Source organism: Dama dama, chromosome 27 (genome assembly GCF_033118175.1).
Source record: "Dama dama isolate Ldn47 chromosome 27, ASM3311817v1, whole genome shotgun sequence".
NCBI classification, from domain to species: domain Eukaryota; kingdom Metazoa; phylum Chordata; class Mammalia; order Artiodactyla; family Cervidae; genus Dama; species Dama dama.
This window is the reverse complement of record NC_083707.1, coordinates 56,722,831-56,742,411: the sequence shown is the minus strand read 5'-3', so window position 1 is coordinate 56,742,411 and position 19,581 is coordinate 56,722,831. Positions and strand designations below refer to the sequence as shown.

Genomic DNA, 19,581 nt, shown 5'->3' with positions numbered 1-19,581 from the left:
GTTTTCCCCAAGTGAGTCAAGTTCAAATGTTCACTTTGTGAAACAGTTGTACCTTAAAATTAAATCTATTTTTTATGCTTGGCTTTTATTTTTTATTTAGTTGCCAAAAGTTCATTGACTTTTATTAGGATTTTGGTCATAATTCTCATAATTATTTTTCTGACCTGGTTTTATACCAGAAAGGCCTATTTTTTTTTTCTTCTTTTCCTACTTGGTCAAGAAGTCCACTTAATCTGGAGGGCATTACTTTTATCTGTCTCGGAACTGTTTTACGATCAAAGAAACTATACACCCTCTAGTTGCCACTCGGAGTTTCCACCTTTAGCCTTGATATGCCGGTTTCAAAGGATGGCATCTCCACTTGGTTTCATCAGATTCTTTATGTCAAGTGTTTGATTTGGAAAATAGTCTCACCTGCTGGGATTCGCCCAGTGTAGTTTAGTGGAACTGTAACCTGTGTGTCTGAGTGGAGATGGCGGATGCACAGGTGGAGGGAAGACGCAGGAGGGAGAACTAGACCCTCAGCAGGTTTAGTGGAACCTGAGACCTGCTGACGTGATCATAAGGTGGTCTTGTCGAGCGGGACCTTAGGGACAGGCTCGTGTAGAGAGAAACACTGCCAAGCTTACAGCACTGCTGCATGACGAATGGGCTACTTTCCCTTCCTTCCTTCTAGAAGGAAAAGGGGTGTTCTACCTTATTACAGTCACAGTAACGTGGGACATGAGCTTCCTCCCCCCATCTCCCCACACCTTGGTTATCCTTCCTGAAGGCACAGAGATCCAGGTGAGGATGCTGGCAACAGCCTTAGCCCTTTGCTCACACTCTTTCTTCACGTAATTCTTATAGTCTGCGGGATTAAGGATTGGGTTGGCCGAAAAGTTCCTGTGGGTTTTTCTGTAACGTCTGTCTCTGTCTCTAGGCTCTGATCCAGGAAGCCAGAAGCTAGAGAGAGAGGCAGGAGAAGGGCTAGCTGGATGCTTCGGCACCGCTCCATGCCTGCGGTGCAGGACGCCAGCTGGATGACGGTGGAGATTAGGCTTAGCGTCAGCGGTCGCCTGTAGCTCTGCTGTGTCTTCCTGGGCACACACGCCTGCCTTTATTTAATCTCTTTCAGGCAATCCCTCAAATCTCGACCCTGGCATGGTACACCACGCTGGTGCCCTTGCTTGTGGTACTGGGCATCACGGCCATCAAAGACCTCGTGGATGATGTGGTAAGGATTCCTCATGCAACCGCCTCCTCACTACAGCAAGCGTGTTTTCTAGTGGCATTCATAACTCGCCGTTTTGAGATGATTAAAATAACCTTTCCCCATCCCTTCTCTCAAGGCGCGCCATAAAATGGACAAGGAAATCAACAACAGGACGTGTGAAGTCATTAAGGATGGCAGGTATGTGCCTTTCTGAACGTGTGACTTTTCACCAAGGAGGTAACGTACAAATGTGTCTAGAAGCAACCTTAGAGATAACTAGTTGAAATTGGAAATCTAACGGCACATTAACCTCTTCCTTGTAAAGGCCTCTCGCCACTTCCGAAGATGAGGCTATCCCCAGGTTGCAGTCCAGGCAGTTGCCTGCTGGAGGTCTGTGTCCTCAGCCTGCCTGGGTTTCCTTCAGCCAGGAGTGTGCGACTCCATCTCCGCTCTCCCCCAGCGATTTACCCGAACGTCCTGAAACCCTTCCTGAATCCCCAGCCACAGTGGTCTCTCCCTTTGCTGGGCTTTCACAGTTTTTTGTTTTCATCTTTCTTGTTATGAGCTGAGTTTTATTAGAATTAGTTGTATAGGAATCTCAAAAAAAAAAAAAGAATTAGTTGTATAGGAATCTCATCATCTATAGTATCTCTGAGGTCTGCCCATGCTATATTTTAAATTTTTTTAAATGTTCATTTGTTAGACAGTCAAACGGGTGTTTCCAGGAGAATTTAATATCAAAGGAAGCAATCTTTTTATTTTATCAATATTCTTATGTGATTTATTAGAAAAGTGATACACTCATTAGAAAGATAAGTTTAAACAATAGAGAGGAGACAAGAACTAGAGTTGGGGACTTCCCTGGTGGTCCCGTGGCTAAGACTCCAGGCTCCCAATGCAGGGGACCCAGGTTCGATCCCTGGTTGGGGAACTGGATCCCACATGCCGCAACTAAGAGTTTGCATCCCACAGCTAAAGATCCTGCATGCTGCAACAAAGATCAAAGATCCCAAGTGCTGCAACTAAGACCCAATGCAGCCAAATGTGTATAAAAACTAAAGCATCATGAGCATTCCAGATGGCTATGTGGGATCCATAATGCTTCCCTCTCCTGGGATCAGCAGGTGATGGATAGCTGAGTGGAAGGAAGCAGAATGACTGGGAACGCAGGACACGAGCAAAAACAAAGGGGTGGCGTGTATCTCCTTCCTGCACGTTTAAGGAGCCCCCACTGACCCCCGATTATACAATGTAGAATGGAAAGGAACGCACCAAAGTTAGCGCCGCCTTTGTTTCTTCCTCCAGAGGAGAAGATGAGCCTCATGACCCCTTAATCATCAGCTGGCTGACCTTGCCCTGGGATGTGCATGTTTTCCCAGAATTTTTGGCTCCCAGACAGCGTCTTCCAAATCCCCTGCCAGTAACTTGAAGAGTGCCACTGAACTATCATTCTTTTCTATATTCAGGTTCAAAGTTGCCAAGTGGAAAGACATTCAAGTCGGAGATGTCATTCGCCTGAAAAAAAATGACTTCATCCCAGTAAGTGGGCTCAAGCTCTGCTGTCTCATTGCCTACCCTTCCCTCTGACCTGGCGTTCGGTTCTGCCGTGGGCCTGGGGGTCTGTGTTACTGGTGTGTTTCGTTTCAAACAGGCTGACATCCTGCTGCTGTCGAGCTCCGAACCCAACAGCCTCTGCTACGTGGAGACGGCCGAACTGGATGGGTGAGTGGGCCTTAGGCGGGCAGGTTGGGAAGCTTACCTGTGGAAGGCTGACCGTTGTTATGTGAAACTTGTGCACTTGGACAGGAAGCCCTGAGGTCTGGCCTTACTTCCACCCCTGGATATCCAGCAGCCTCTCCTTGTAGGAGACCAGCCTCTCTGTCTTTGCCTTTTTCCTAGTGAGTACCCGGTAGGACAAGCAGGAAGATGGCAGTGGTCTGACTCCCTAGTAGGCCAACTTCCCTGCCTCATTCTGTATTTGTGAGCCTGTCTTTCAGGGAAAGTAAAGCTCTGATGACAGAATGTGCGCCTGAGCCCTTTACCAGCTGCTGAGCAGTGTCAGACACCGACAAATGGCTGCTAGTAACTGGGGGGAAAAAAATAGATTTTTAAAGTCTTTGCCAGTAGACAGTTTTCTCCCTTTGTTGGTTTTTGTTACTATGCTACCACTTGAAAGGATTTTTTTGACCATTTTGACCAGTTTTCAGTACATTTATGGAATACCTACTAGGTTGCAATAGTTTTACATGGTAGGTCATTTAATCCTTTTTTTTTTTTTTTTTTAAGTTAAGAAAAGCATTATTATTTGGCTGTACTAGGTCTTAGTTACAGCATGAGGGATCTTTAGTTGCAGCACATAAGATTTAGTTGCCCAACCAGGGACCGAACCCAGGCCCGCTGCATTAAAGACTTGGAGTCTCAGCCTCTGGACCACCAGGGAAGTTCCTCATTTAATCTTTACAGCAACCCTATGAGATGTGTGTTATCACCTTGATGTAACCCGTGAGGAAACTGAGGCCCTGGAGGTGAGGTCACCTGCCCAAGATCACACAGCGGGTGGCAGAGTTGGGGCGCTGCTCCCCTCTGCTCACTCCCGAGGCCGCTGCCTGTGTTCCTCTCTTGGCGTCAGCCCCTTTCTCACACCCACAACGAGCATAAGCTTCTATGGAGAGCTGAGATCATCCGAGTAACAGCGAGGTCTGTCTTTGGTCTATAAATCAATCAGTTGATCGTTCAACCTAAACTGTAAAACAGCTCTTATTCCCACAAGTGAAGATCCTGAAGTTTTGCAGAGGTATAAACTCCTAGCGTGCCTGTCGGAGCAAACAGAATGGAAAGTTGAGAACTGCGGGTCTAGTTCTTAGTAGATGAGAATCCCCAGTCGGTCTTCGTGGGGCTTGAAAACTGACTCACCGCAGGAAGCGTGGCTTGTTCCCCAGAGGGCGTGTGCCCAGCCTGGCCCTGGGGGTCCTCTTGGCTGTGTTTTGCCTTCCACAGTGTGCAGGGGGCGCATGCTCAGTCCTGGGGGTAAGGGGACCACCTCCTTCCTTAGAGAGAATTCATCTTTCACAGACGTAGGATCCGGTTATTCACTCTGGGAAATATTAAGTTGATAGAGTCTTAACCCTTTCTGTAACAAATATGTATCCTAGAATTATCTTAGTGTGATTAAATGTTAGAAAGAAAGTTTTAAATAGCAGTTTGGTAGTCCGGGCTGGTGGTAAGAATTAAGTTAGGAAGGAGAGAGACAGGAAGCTTCTGGGTGCCTCAGGCCTACCCAGGTTGCCTCATAGTAACAAACAGTAAAAGGGAGCCAACGTTTCCTGGGTCAGGAGTTTTTCTCTTGTTCCGGGGATAACTTCATCCAAACCTGAAGTTCCAAGGAGAACAGAGAGTTTGAAAACAGAAAAGGCTGATTATTTAGCTTTCACTTCCTGGTATACCTAATATTACTTCATACAGTGTTCTTCATATTCCTTTTCCAACTCTGAAATTTGCTCATTTAATTCTTTTTTCCTTTCCCTTTAGAGAAACCAACTTAAAGTTCAAAATGGCACTTGAAGTCACACACCAATATCTCCAAGAAGAAAATTCATTGGCAGCATTTGATGGTTTGTGCAAATATGTCTTTTTGTTGTTGTTTAGTCACTAAGCTGTGTCCGACCCTTTGCAGCCCCGTGGACTGTAGCCTGGCAGGCTCCCCTGTCCATGAGATTTCCCAGGCGACAGTACTGGAGTGGGTTGCCATTTCCCTCTCCAGGGCATCTTCCCAACCCAGGGATCAAGCCTGCGTCTCCTACATTGGCAGGGGGATTCTCCACCACTGAGTCCCCAGGAAAACCCTAACTTGTCTTACTTTGTATTAAATTTTCGTTGCTTGGTTCAGTCTGTATATTAATTAAAACCAGAAAACCTTTCATATGTGAGTACTTATGTGAATCATATCTCTTTTAAAAGGTTTTATTGAATGTGAGGAACCGAATAACCGACTAGATAAGTTTACAGGAACGCTATTTTGGAAAAACACAAGTTTTCCTTTGGACGCTGATAAAATTTTGTTACGTGGTTGTGTCATCAGGAACACCGATTTCTGCCATGGATTGGTCATTTTTGCAGGTACTTTTGAAGTCTCTTGGGAAATTGATCTGTAGGCTCATTAAAGATGTAAATGAGGAAATTGATTGTCCTTTCTCTATTGAAACCCAAGAGAATTATTTTATTGACATGCTAGTGAATTGATTTTCCCAATCGTTGATCAGATTGAATTATTCATTTCCAGGTGCTGACTCTAAAATAATGAAGAATAGTGGGAAAACCAGATTTAAAAGAACTAAAATTGATTACTTGATGAACTACATGGTTTATACGGTATTTATTTTCTGTTTTGGTAGATTGCTATCTTTTGCTCTAGTTTTCTTGTATGTTTTTCTAATGCAAAGAAATTTTACCTCTGTGGGCCAAGTAGAAAAATTCACAAGGTGGGGGAGAAGAGATTCCCTCACCTTTTCTCAGAAATGCCACATTTCTAATAGGAGAATCTCTCTGGGAATGTGAATCCCAGTTGTAGGGTACCCTGAGTTGACACCTGAGTTGCTCACCCTATAGAGTCATCAGTTGGGAAACTAGGGAGTCTTAGATAAGTTTGTAGGACTACGCCCCTGAAGTCAATGTAGGATTGATTTTACTGCTGTTAATTTCCCATAGGGATAGTTCTCTTAAAAGCAAACCTTTATCCCCCAAAATATACTGTGTAAGTCCAACTATAAGGCAAGTTTAGGTGTAAGGTGAGTCAAGGGTCTGTCTCCAAGACCACTCCCAGTATTGATGATTCATGAGGAGGACTTGAATTCAGTCTATAATTGTTCTCATAGTTAGGACTTACTATGATAAGTATCACCTATTACAAAGCAAGATAGCAAAGGAAGAAGGTTCATGGGGCAAAGTGCAGAGAAAACCAGGGGTGAGCTCCCAAGAGTCCTCTCCCAGTGGAGTCACTCACAACAGACTCACTGAATCCTCCCAGCGACAATCCGTGTCAGCAAGTGTGAAATGCTGGCTCTCCAGGAAAGTTCATTAGAGACTCATTGCCTGGGTTTTATTGGGGTCTGGCCATGTAGGCACTGTCTGCCTGGCGTGTACCAAAATTCCAGACTCCCTAAAGGAATCTGGGTAGTCAGTATAAACCATATTGTTTTACACAAACAGTTGGGCATAATGAGTCATTCTTATCAGAGAATAAGAAATAAGGAACCAGGAAGCCCTTCCAAAATCTGTTTCCTGTTGCCAGCCAATGGCCCACTGTGTAAACAAGCCTCTAAGGATGGCAGTCTTAAACCTGCTGTGTCCGCTCTTCTGCACATAGAGTGGCCCTAAATATTAGACAGTCCTCCAACTCGCCAGTAAGGGTTTTTTTCAAGTATTTAGTTTTGATATGTTCACGAGAGGAGGTGATGTCCCTGTCTGTCTACTCCAGCATCTTAACCAATCTGATCCAGTTTAATTTGAACACAAAACATTTTAGGGACTTATAATACTTCCAGTACTTTTATATGGTCAAAAGCATATAATAGCAATGTGTTAATTTAAGAAAAATTTCTTTTTTCCCTGCTCTCACATTTCATGAAATCTTCATTGGAGCTTTTCTGGTGCATCTTCCATGTCACTATCTTGGTTATGGCTGGGCCCTCACAGGGAGTTTGTCATCTCTCCTCTGTGCCAAGTTCTTTTGAAATACAGCGCTTTTGTAATCTGTGCCCAGAAATTTAAATTTGCCTTGGAAATTTTCTTCCTCCTCACAGATACCCAGTGTTTGCAGTTACCTTAAATACCCAAATAGCCCTAGGGCTGTTGACTTTTTTTATTCATTCCTTAGGTATATACTCAGTTTCCACAACAGAATACTTATTGTATTGCTTCTTAAAGGATCTTAAATGTTAAGTGATCGTTAAACCTTCAGGAATAATTACCCAAATTTGCGTAAAATTTCCTTGCCTTCTTTTTTTTTTTTTAAATCATTTCCATCGAACATTTTCTATAAGTGGCCCAATTTAGCCTTCTTTAAAATTGTTCATGCTAAAGTAAGGTTATCTTCCCCAAACATTATGTTATTGCTCAAAGGAAAAGTTGTGGAGATAATGTTCCATATTATGAGAATGTTTAAGGATTTGAATATAAAATACCACCTTCTCTTCTGAAAGATAATTTTAGGAATAAAACCTTACCTTGTATATGGTAGGTAGGATAAATTAATCAACCACAGAAATAAATAGGCTTTCAAAGCATTCTTTCTATTTATCTACCTTTTGGCCATGCCACATGGGGCATACGGGAGCTTAGTTCCCTGAGCAGGGGTTGAACCTGTGCCCCCTGCAGTGGAAGCACAGAGTCTTAACCACTGGACCATCAGAAAAGTCCCCTCAAGGTGTTGTTATGGCAGTGTTTCTATTTTAAGCGTGTTTGTTGTTGTTGTTCAGTCACTAAGTTGTGTCCATCTCTTTGTGACCCCATGGACTCTGTCCTCCCCTGTCTCCCAGAGTTTGCTCATGTTCATGTCCATTGAATCAGTGACACTATCTAACCATCTCATTCTCTGCCATCCCCGTCTCCTCTTGCTTTCAGTTTTCCAGCATCAGCATCTTTCGTGTTGCTTTTACAGAGTACTAAATTATCATACACATGTAAAGTATTGAGTAAAGTAAATCAGCGTCTATACAATGCATGGGATTGGGAATGTGTCCTTAGAGTTAAACCTAACCATTGTGTGTCTTTCAGATCTTTGTTGTTCTCATCTTGCTTTCTGCGGGTCTTGCCATTGGCCATGCTTACTGGGAAGCTCAAGTTGGCAATTTTTCCTGGTACCTCTATGATGGAGAAGACTCTGCGCCCTCCTACCGTGGATTCCTAAATTTCTGGGGCTACATCATTGTTCTCAACACCCTGGTGCCCATCTCTCTCTATGTCAGGTAAGACTGTCTTCTCTTTGGCCTTCTGCTTTAAGAGAACTTGGTACACCTTGCCAATTCAGCACCTTCAATTTTAGCAATACTTGTTTTAAAGGTCATAAGGAACATATAAGAAAAGAGCTTTCACTTCAGAATTGAGGGTGATCCGGGCAAAGGGAATTGATACTGCATGTCTGCCCTGTGCTAGGCACAGAACCTCTTGGCAGATAAAGCTACTGGAGTTCAGAGGTCAGACTCTCCTCCTGCAGTCACTTTCTTGGCAGGACTCCTTCTGACTGGCTTCCAAAGCTCGAGCTCAAGCATCAGAAAGAGCTGGATGAAGATTTAGATGTCATGGGATAACTTAGTTGTTTTTCGTTTCAGGGGCTGTCCTAACCTCTTTTCTGAGTCTTCTGTATTACCACCTGGTGTACCTCCAGCTTGTAAAACTCTCTGGGCTTCCTGAATGCTGCCTTCCCTATTTAAGCCTCTCAAAGTGTTCTCTTTCTCGTGTCAACCCCAACTGTGATAAAAGAGTAATAAAAGAGGGTCATATATCTGACAGATGGTCATCACCTTGTTTTCTGATACTTCTTCCTTTTTTTACTTTTTAAATATCAAGTTTCACTGTCTCTGGTCAGTTGAACTTAGACCACTGGGAGAGAAATTGTGCCTTAAATATACCCAGCAGCCAGAGTCAGCTCTTGGTTCCAATAAGTAATAGCCCAGAGGCATATAGGACTACATGCAAACCTGTAATTAGAAGCATTTGTTTTATTTTAATTTTATTACATGTGAATTTGTTTTATTTTTTATTTTATTAGCTGTAGTTACTATTGCTCTTTTCACACGAAGTAAAGCCCTGGGGAGCCATGTGTTTGCAGTTACTCTGGAAAAAAAAAAAAAAACTGAGATGACTTACCTTTGTTAGGGGAACTATTACACAGACTGTTTTGTCTGTATCTGTACATATGTATTAGGGTTTCCCTGGTGGCTCAGATGGTGAAGAATCTGCCTGCAGTGCTGGAGACCCCGGTTTAATCCCTGAGTCGAGAAAATCCCCTGAAGAAGGAAATGGCAACCCACTGCATTGTTCTTGAATGTAGAAGTTCTAGCTGCTCAGTCCTGTATGCCTCTGTGACCCATGGACTGTATCCCACTAGCTCCTCCGTCCACGGCATTCTCTAGACAAGAATACTGGAGTGGGTTGCCATTCCCTTCTTCAGGGGATCTTCCCGACCCAGGGATTGAACCTGAGTCTCCTGCATTGCAGGCGGATTCTTTACCGTCTGAGCCACCATGGAAGCCCCCAGTGTTCTTGCCTGGAGAAGTCCATGGGCAGAGGAGCCTGGCGGGCTACAGTCCAAGGGGCCACAAACAGTTGGACATGGCTGAGCGACTGACACTTTCACACATGTATATTATACATAAACCATATATGGAGTTTTAGGTTTTAAAAAGTCATGTCATGTGATTAATAGGATTTTTTTGTTGTTGGTTTGTTTCCCTTGGAGGCGAAGGTCCTTTTGAAGCTTAAGTCAGTCAGGTCATTTCAGATAGTATCTCTGTTCTGCTTTTAGCCCTACAGTAGCTTTCTGTCTCATTCAGAATAGACCCACCAAGGTCACACTGTGCTCACAAGGCCCATGGGACCCACCGCACCGCCCTGCATGCCCCATCTTGACCTCCTGCACCTCCACCCACTCCCCAGGCTCCCCCGCCTTGAGCCTCCTTGAATGTCTCAGTATCAGCACCTGCCCCAGGGCCTTTGCACTTGCTCTGACCTCTGCCTGGAATATCTTTTCCCCTCCATATCTACATGGTTGCTCTTTCATTTCCTTTCGATCTCTGCTCAAAGTTCACCTTATGCCCCTGGCTATTCCTGGCCCTCTCTGCCTTAAATATCACTTCCTCTGCCTGTCGGTCTCTGCCTCTCTTCACGGTACTTTGATTTTCTGCAGACAATTCTCACCATCTAATATAGTATATGTTTACTTGAGGGCAGGGATTTTCGTCTCTTTTATTTATTAATGTATCCCACTAGGATGATGTCTGGTAATACTAGGCACTCACGAAGCATATAAGGGAGCAGAGAAGAAGGGAGTTATTTTTTCATCTGTTTAGTTCCATCCTTTGCCCACTGAACAGTGGCTGGATGTGTAAGCACCTTCCTTAAAACTGAGATAGATTTAATCAATTGTAGTTTTCAAATAGGAATGATCCTTTTAGAGTACTATATTTTGGACATTCTATAATCTTATAAGAATTTAGGACTATATACAAAATAGACTTCTCTGGTAGCTCAGATGGTAAAGAATCTGCCTGCAATTCAGGAGATGGAGGTTTGAGCCCTGGGTTGGGAAGAGAAGGAAATGGCAACCCACTCCAGTATTCTGGCCTGGAGAATTAGAGGACCTGGTGGGCTTCAGTCCGTGGGGTCCCAAAGAGTCAGACACAACTAAGCGACTAACACTTTCACTCACAAAATGGATAAACGACAAGGACCAACTGTTTAGCACAGGAAACTATATTCCATATCTTGTAATAACCTCTAATGGAAAAGAATCTGAAAAAGAAATATATATATATATGTACACATTCCTCAAAAAATGTGTATTGCTGAATCACTTTGCTATATACTGGGAACTAATACAACACTGTAAATTAACTGTACTTCAATTAAAAAATATTTTAAAAAAGAATTATTTTTTAACAGTATGAAATGACAACTTATGGGTTATTTGCCAAAAGTCCTTTGTGCTATTGGAGAGCACACAGGGGTGCATAATCTAGTGACTGTCACTCCTTTTGCCTCCAACTGAGGGCAGAGTTGAACACACCTTTCCGTCGTCCCTGGGTGCGATGGGGACTGAGAGAAGAGGGTAGAAATAATGTCCCATGGCGGGGTACCCCCTGCAGGGTTAGCTACCTTGTCACCCACATGGGTTGTATGTTCTGAACAGAGGGTTCCGTGGCTGGATGTGCTCAGGAGTTTGTAGGAAATCACCTCAAGAGGACACTTTGACCTTGAAGCAGGAGAAAGATGTGTTTGGTCAGGAGAACCCGGAGGCTGGGCACAGGGATCCCTGCAGGGCTGGTCTCCCTGTAGATAAGTAGCTTGCTCCTATCACAAATCTACTGCCTGCCGCTCATATCTGAGAGCTCCATCGAAAGTAATCTTTTATCTTGCTAGTGTGGAGGTGATTCGTCTTGGCCAGAGTTACTTCATCAACTGGGACCTGCAGATGTACTATCCTGAGAAGGACACGCCCGCAAAGGCGAGAACCACCACGCTGAATGAGCAGCTTGGGCAGATCCATTACATCTTCTCGGACAAGACGGGGACCCTCACGCAGAACGTCATGACCTTTAAGAAGTGCTGCATCAACGGGCAGATTTACGGTGAGAAGAATCTACTACTCTGTCTCTGGACGTGTGTGACCAGAGGCTGCCTCCCTGGAGTGGTCCTCTGCCAGCGCAAAGCTCTGGTGGTTATTCTTGATGTTTCTCAAGCAGCATCACCGGTGCACTGAGACCACACATGTGAGGAGGTCAGGAGTCAGACTTAGGTATATTTTCCTCAAAAAGTTAGCTTGCCATGTGATCCAGGAAGTTCGCTCCTGGTTACACACCCAAAAGAACCAAAAGCAGGGACTCAAACAGGTATAGGTACATCCATGTCCGTAGTAGCATTATTCAAAATAGGGAAGGTGTAGTAGTAACTTGGAGTGTCCATCAGTGGATGAATGGATAAGGGAAATGTGATGTATACACACAATGGAATATTATACAGTCTTGAAAAGGAAGGAGAATGTGACACATTATGACATGGATGAACTTTGAGGATATTATGCTATGTGAAATAAGCCAGACACAAAAGGAAACATTTGGATGATTCCATTTCTTTGAAGTATCTGGAGAAGTCAAATTCAGAGAGCTAGAGAGTAGAACGGTAATTGCCAGGGTTTAAGGGAAGAAGGGAATGAGGAATTAGTGTTTAGTGAAAATAGCAGTTCATTTTCACGGATGAAGGAGCCCTCGAGATGGATGGTGGTGAAGGCTGCAGAGCAGTGTGATTGCATTTGGTGTCACTGAAGTGTTTGTTTAAAAACAGTTGGGATGAAATTCCCTGGTGGTCCAGTGATTAGGACTCCGTACTTCCACTGCTGGGGGCCTGGATTCCATCCCTTATCAGGGGACTAAGATCCCACAAGCCTTGAGGCACGGCCAGAAAACAAACAACGAAATAGTTGAGATGGTAAACTTTGTTTTTCATCACAATTATATTTAAAAAATTGATTCCCATTCTAATATTCTGAAATGTGCTATATACTTGTCAAAATAACAAGGCTAGGGCTGCATTCAAAGTGGATGCCCCTAACATTTAAATATTTAAAAACAGTATAATTATTTTAAAAGCTATGAGAACATCATGAACTTCCCTCTTGGAGGAAACGTTTTGCTGTGAGCTGCACGTTCACAGAATGTCAGTGAGGAAGGCGGGATGCTGAGGGCTTGAGGAAGGGGCTCTGCCATACGTGGTGGTTTCTTCTGAGCTGGGGGAGGACGGGGGTAAAGCCCTTCACAGGACGTGGTCCTGGCCCCAGAGGAAATCACAACGCAGGGGGACACGCGCGTCAGTATGTTAACCTCTAGACCAGCGGCCAGAAAACTTTGTTGGTTAAGGGCCAGATAGGAAATATTTAAGCCTTTTCAGGCCACATATGGTCTGTATCAAATAGTCTCCCTTGTTATGCTTTGTTTGTTTGTTGACAACTCTTGAAAAATGTGACAACCATTCTTAACTCAAGGGCTGCCCAGACGGGCTATGAGACCTGTTGATTCAATTTGTTTTGTCCTGTTTGTTCCCAGGAGACCATCGAGATGCTTCTCAGAACAGTCACAGCAAAATAGAGGTGAGTCCTTTCACTGACGAAGTCGTTTGGGGATGTGTATGACTTTCCTGGGCTGTGACAAGCTCCCATAGAATAGGTGTCTTACAGCAATAGGAATGTATTCCACACAGCTCTGGAGCCTGGAAGTTTGAATGGAGGAGTCAGCAGGCCCACCCTCCCTCTGGAATCTCTGGGGCAGAATCCGTCCTTGCCTCTTCCTAGGCTCTGGTGCTTGCCTGCAGTCTTGGGCACTTGGCTGGCACACACATTACTCAGAAGTCTGCCTCTGTCATCACATGGCCTTCCTTCTCCCTGTGTGTTTGTGTCCAGATCCCCTTCCTTTTATAAAGATACACTCAGTGGACTGTGTGTGTGTGTGCTGTGTGCATGCTCAGGCATGTCTGACTCTTTGCGACCCCATGGCTGTAGCCCACCAGGCTCCTCTGTCCATGGGATTCTCCAGGCAAGAAGACTGGACTGGGTTGCCATGCCCTCTCCCAGGAGATCTTCCTGACCCAGAGATCAAACCCACATTTCTTGCATTTCCTGCATTGCAGGTGGACTCTTTACCATTGAGCCACTGGACCAGCCCCTAGTCACTAGATTAGGGTCTCTCTAATCCATTTAACCTCATTTTTTTTTTTATCTTGGGGTATAGTTGATTAATAATGTTGTGTTAGTTTCAGGTGTACTAGAGTCATTCAGTTTTATATATATATATATCTTCATGTATCTATTCTTTTTCAAAATCTTTTCCCGTTTAGGTTATTACAGAGTATTTAGTATAGTTCCTTGTGCTCAGTATAAACTTCCTCTTGATTACATCTACCAAGGCCTTATTTCCAAAGAAGGTCCTCTTCCCAGGTACCAGGGGTTAGGACTGCAACATATCTTTTTTGGGGGGGACACAATTTGACTCACACCAGGCTATGTTAAAACAAATATGAAAAAAAAAAAACGGATATGAGCTTCTTGACACTTCAGAACATACTAAAATCCTCAAGTGATGTTTGCATGAAGACTCAGCTTCCGAGAACAGGTCCTATCACTTGTGAAGCCCGAGTCGTCTGTTTTAAATGACCGTTTTTCCTTCTCGGTTTCTTCAGCCCGTGGATTTTAGCTGGAATACGTTCGCCGATGGGAAGCTTGCATTTTACGACCATTATCTCATTGAGCAAATCCAGTCGGGGAAGGAGCCGGAGGTGCAGCAGTTCTTCTTCCTGCTGGCAGTATGTCACACGGTCATGGCGGACAGGCTCGATGGTGAGTGTGGCCGTCGCGGCTCGGACACTGGAGACCGGTTTTTCTTTTTTTAGTTGACAGGGAACTCATGCTTGGGACTCGAATGCACATGAAGAGTTGTGTGAGCTAGAGGTGTTTGAGTTAGGTTTCAATTCCTGACACGTCTTCATCTTATACCCCAGAGAAGTACCTGGCTCACGTGGCCTCCTCCAGGGAGACTTGCCTTCTAGATCCTGGGTTCTATTTCCTACAGGCAGGTCTTTGCCGTAGATATCCTGCAAAAGGCTTTTCGGATGTAAGGCTTCTTCTTCCTAGCAAATGTCATTGGTCTGTTTACCCAGAAGGCTAGTGGACAAAACAATTAGACCAGGTCACCGACTCCTTTCTCCCTGCACCTGGAGAAAAGGATTGAATGGATAGCAGTCCAACTGTCGTGAAGTCCTTCACAGAACCCAAACACCCCCAAATTAAATGACTTCTGAAAATTCCCATCTCAACCTGGTGAGATTTAAACTTTAGAATCGTAGGATCATGTGAATTATGAGATGCATCAAGTAAGATTTCAAATGATTGCAGTCTGAATCCACATATCATATTGCATGATCGCTAAATCAATTCAAAAATACAGATATAATAAGGCATGTGTATATTTCCTGTAACAATAACAATTACTGTCCAAAGGAAGAATGAAAATAGAGTTGTGTGCATGACAAGTTTGTCAAATCTCCACCCAAGTGATGACTCTCTGTGGGCCCCTTGCACTGTGTGGTATAGGAGACAGCAGACCATGAAACAGGCTCCTGGCCTTTGGAAATATTCATCTCCTTTGTAATTCTAGCTCCAGATGTGTGTATCACTTTGGAAATTTTTATCAGCAAAATTTTTTTTTTTTTTTTTACTGTGACTGACTCTTGCATTATAACAGAAGAATCAAAATCTTTTCACTATCTGAGGACTTCATATTTATGGAGAATGAAGAGTCAAACCTTATCTGGATCATAAGTGGACTTTAAACTTGGACAATCTTTTACTACGAAATAATTTTAGAGACAGTTGTTTTCTAGATTCAGATATGTTTGGCATTTGAAATAATAGCCGCCAAACCTAGGCCTCCTGAAGGTACCTTTTTGATCTGAAGGCGTGTAATTCATATGCTTTTGCATGGGAAGTTGACTTGTAGGTTCCTCTGCAGAATTCCTTTTTTTGTTGTTGTAAACTTTTAAAGAAAATTAAAGTATAGTTGGTTTATAATGTTGTGTTAATTTCTGCTGTATAGCAAAGTGATACACGTGTATATACATTTTTATGTTTCATAGTGTTTTCCATTATGGTTTATCATAGAATATTGAATATAGTTCCTGGTGCTATGCAGTCAGACCTGGTTGTTTATCCATCCTATAGAGCGGTTTGTACCTGCTGACCCCACACTCCCAATGCATTCCTCCCCCACACTCCCTCTGCCTCAGCAACCACAGTCTGTTCTCTCAGTGGGTCTGTTCCTGCCTCCTGGATACGTTCGTGTTGTATTTTAGATTCCACATGTACGTGATACCACATTTGTTTGTCCTTCTTCCGACTGACTTCACTTAGTATGACAACCTCTGGGTCCATCCATGTTCCTGCAAATGGCATGATTTCATTCTTTTTTGTGGCTGAGTAGTATTCTGGCGTGTGTGTGTGTGTACACACCACATCTTCTTTATCCATTCATCTGTCAACGGGCATTTATGTTGTTTCCATGTCTGCAGAATTCTTAAGTGCAGCTTGTGCCAGCTTTGTCACAGCAAGATGGTCCAGTATCAATGAAAGCTAGGTATCTTATCACCTATTCACACAATGGTACATTACACAGATACATATGTGCGTTCTGGAAAGAGCCAAAAGTGCCCCTTTGTTATGTGCATTCTCCACTTTCGGGCTTCCCTGGTGGCTCAGATGGTAAAAAAGCTGCCTGCAATGCAGGAGACCAGGATTGGACCCTTGAGTCAGGAAGATCCCCTGGTGAAGAGAATGGCAACCCCCTCCAGTATTCTTCCCTGGAGAATCCCATGGACAGAGGAGCCTGGTGGGCTACAGTCCATGAGGTCACAAAGAGTCGGACCTGTCTGAGTGACTGTCACTTACTTATTCTCCACTTTAATCAGCCCAGCATATGAACAAATGTCCTTTCCTGTTTTCTGATTCTGAGGTTTCATATGTAGAGGATGAAATCTTCAGAGGAGAAATAGACATAAAAAACTAAATGCATAGAAGCTATGTGTATATCTTGCAGCAAATTTCAAAGACACTCATTCTCCAAGGATGAATTTAATTGTGCAATAAAGCTGAGATAACAGCAGAATTCTGGTTGGGGTAGATACATGGAAGGGGCTATTAACAGGCCAAACCAGGGAGATAGAAAAGGATAAGATCAGGTCACGAATAACTGAAGCAGAGGTCGAAATCTGTTTGACTAGCTAAGCACATTTTACTCGTATGATATAAATCAAGTGTGATATTTTTAAGCAACTGGGTTCTCTTAGTTTTTGGCTCATTTGTAAATTTATTCTACATTTTTTTTTTTTTTTTGGAGTGTGTGGTGGTATTATTTTGAAAGCTAACCTGCCAACTTAAGCAAATGTGTATACATCTACGGTCTCCATTTCCTTCTCTCTCCACTGGGATCTCATGGGAAGACTCCTGGGTTCTATGCTGGAAGTGGGCCGTCCCCATCTGGGTTCTTGCCATAACACACAGGACAGACCAGCATTTTCTGCTGGGCAGCGTCTTCCTGCATGTCGCGGGAGGAGGGCTGGAGTTCAAAGTCCTTTCCAGCCTGATATGGTGCAGCTCTTTGTCCCACTGTCCTCCTCGGCAGAATTGTGCACCTTGAGGCATCCTCCCCCACTCAGCACATCACAGGCAAATTGCTGTGGATGCTGAAAGTGGAGGTGAGTTGGATTTTGAAGCACAGGAAGGAGAGGCTGATTTTGGCTCTAACTGATAAAAGCACCTTGGAAGGGTCCATGGGACGGGACCTTGGGGATAACTCCTCCCCATGTTACAGCTGAGGAAATTCAGCTCCAGAAAGCACCCAATACCTCCCTGAGCTTGGACGACGGGTTAAAACTCATTTTAGCCGAGTCCTCTCGCTCTGCCAGGCTGGCGTGCCTTTGCTTTTCCACTCTCGTTTTCCCGCTTTTATAACAGTGGAGATTGGCTCTTCGGTCATTATGCATAATGTGAGCAACGAGGGGACAGAATTCTTTCAGGCACGCTCAGGAGACAGTGGGCGTGGCCCACGTGTTGAGTATGTGTAGGAGGGCACGTGGAGGCTGAGTGTGGAGCAGCTGTGTTGGTTTTCTATGGTTCTACGCTAGATCCCCACAACGCAGTGGCTTGAATCATCCATTCCTTCGCTCACAGCTCTTTAGATGGGATGTCTGCACAGGGCATGACAGGGTTCTCTGTCAAGGACCTCCCTAAAATCAGGTCCAGCCACTCTGTCGTCCAGAGATCAGCAACCTCTTCCAAGCTGAGAGCAGGATCCAGTGCTCTGGGCCCGCAGGACTGAGGTCTCTGTTTCCTTGCTGGCTGTCAGCTGGGGCTGCTCTCTGCTCCCACAGGCCTCTCTCTCTTTCCTTGCCTCGTGGTTCCCCCTGTCATCAAAACCAGCAACCGAGAATCTCCCTCCCATAAACCCCTTTCATGCTTCAATCTCTCTGTCCCTGGGAAGAAGCCAGTCCCTTTTGAGGACTAAGGCTTCCCTGGTGGCTCAGCTGGTAAAGAATCTGCCTGCAGTGTGGGAGACCTGGGTTCGATCCCTGGGTTGGGAAGATGCCCTGGAGAAGGGAAAGGCTACCCACTCTAGTATTCTGGCCTGGAGAATGGGGTCTCCATGGACCATGGTTCATGGGGTCTCAAAGAGTCGGACATGACTGAGCGACTTTCACTTCACTTTAAAATTAAAAAACACTTGGCTCCTTGAAAGAAAAGCTATGACCAACCTAGACAACATATGAAAAAGCAGATACATTACTTTGCCAACAAAGATCCATCTAGTCAAAGCTATGGTTTTTCCTGTAGTCCTGTATGGATGTGAGAGTTGGACTATAAAGAAAGCTGAGCGCAGAAGAATTGATGCTTTTGGACTGTGGTGTTGGAGAAGACTCTTGAGAGTCCCTTGGACTGCAAGGAGATCCAATCAGTCCATCCTAAAGGAAATCAGTCCTGAATATTCATTGGAAGGACTGATGTTGAAGCTGAAACTTCAATACTTTGGCCATGTGATGCGAAGAGTTGACTCACTGGAAAAGACCCTGATGCTGGGAAAGATAGAAGACAGGAGAAAAAGGGGATGGACAGAGGAGGAGATGGTTGGATGGCATCACCCACTCAATGGACATGAGTGTGAGCAAGCTCTGGGAGTTGGTGATGGACAGGGAAGCCCAGAGTGCTGCAGTCCATGGGGTCGCAAAGAGTCGGACACGACTGACTGACTGACTGAATGGAACTGAACTGACTGAACTTGAGACTAACCCAATTAGTTTAGGAACACTCAGATAATCTCCTTATCTTACAGTCAACAGATTTGAACCTTAATTATATCTGTAAAATCCCTTCCCAGCAGTACCGTGATTAGAGTTTGCTTGAATAACTGGGAGAAAGTGTGTGTGTACACAGGGGCAGGGTGTGGGCCATCATAGACTCCTGCCCTTGCAGAGGCTGAGAACAGAGTTTGAAAAGAAAGAACAAAGAAAGAAAGTGATGTCGCTCAGTAGTGTCTGACTCTTTGTGACCCCATGGACTGTAGCCTGCCAGGCTCCTCCGCCCATGGGATCTTCCAGGCAAGAATACTGGAGTGAGTTGCCATCTCCAGCGTTTGAAAGGCTTGGAGATATTGTCTTCTCCTGAAGGCCTGAAGTATGGATGCACCATGAGGGCTGAGTTTTAGAAGTTTGGAGCCAGGACACATCAAATCAGTAAGGAAACTTAGGACCTGGATTAGTAGGAGTCTTTAGGAAGGACGAGCAAGTTACAAATGAGGGAGATATTCAGTCTGAGAGTTAACTTGCTTTAAGACTGGTGACTAGAATTATCAGCCAGAGAAAGCTATGCAATCAGGATAATAAGTGGTGGGGTTTGTTTGAGCATCTTTTTTATTTGAATCAGTTCCGTGATGCACAAATTAGCTTGTACAAGAAAAGAAAGTCTTTTTGGTTGTGTCTCGGTGTGGGATAAATAGTGAGTTTTCTTACAGGAAAGGTTTCAGGGGGTTAATTTTTAGTCTGGATTTCCTCCTGCAAACATCAAGTTGGAGTTTGGACCA

General features: G+C 44.3%; 1 protein-coding gene across 2 annotated transcripts in view; it reads left to right on the top strand.

Moving 5' to 3' along the window:
• The window catches only part of ATP8B1 (ATPase phospholipid transporting 8B1), a 150,804-nt gene that overhangs the window by 106,811 nt on the left and 24,412 nt on the right, over positions 1–19,581 (top strand). For both annotated transcript variants that reach the window (XM_061130887.1, XM_061130888.1), the window contains exons 5-15: positions 1,118–1,216; positions 1,332–1,393; positions 2,662–2,734; positions 2,847–2,917; positions 4,724–4,806; positions 5,153–5,311; positions 5,475–5,563; positions 7,967–8,157; positions 11,330–11,538; positions 13,009–13,052; positions 14,138–14,294. In XM_061130887.1, coding sequence (XP_060986870.1) covers positions 1,118–1,216; positions 1,332–1,393; positions 2,662–2,734; positions 2,847–2,917; positions 4,724–4,806; positions 5,153–5,311; positions 5,475–5,563; positions 7,967–8,157; positions 11,330–11,538; positions 13,009–13,052; positions 14,138–14,294 — 1,237 coding nt within the window. The remainder of the gene's footprint in view (positions 1–1,117; positions 1,217–1,331; positions 1,394–2,661; positions 2,735–2,846; positions 2,918–4,723; positions 4,807–5,152; positions 5,312–5,474; positions 5,564–7,966; positions 8,158–11,329; positions 11,539–13,008; positions 13,053–14,137; positions 14,295–19,581) is intronic.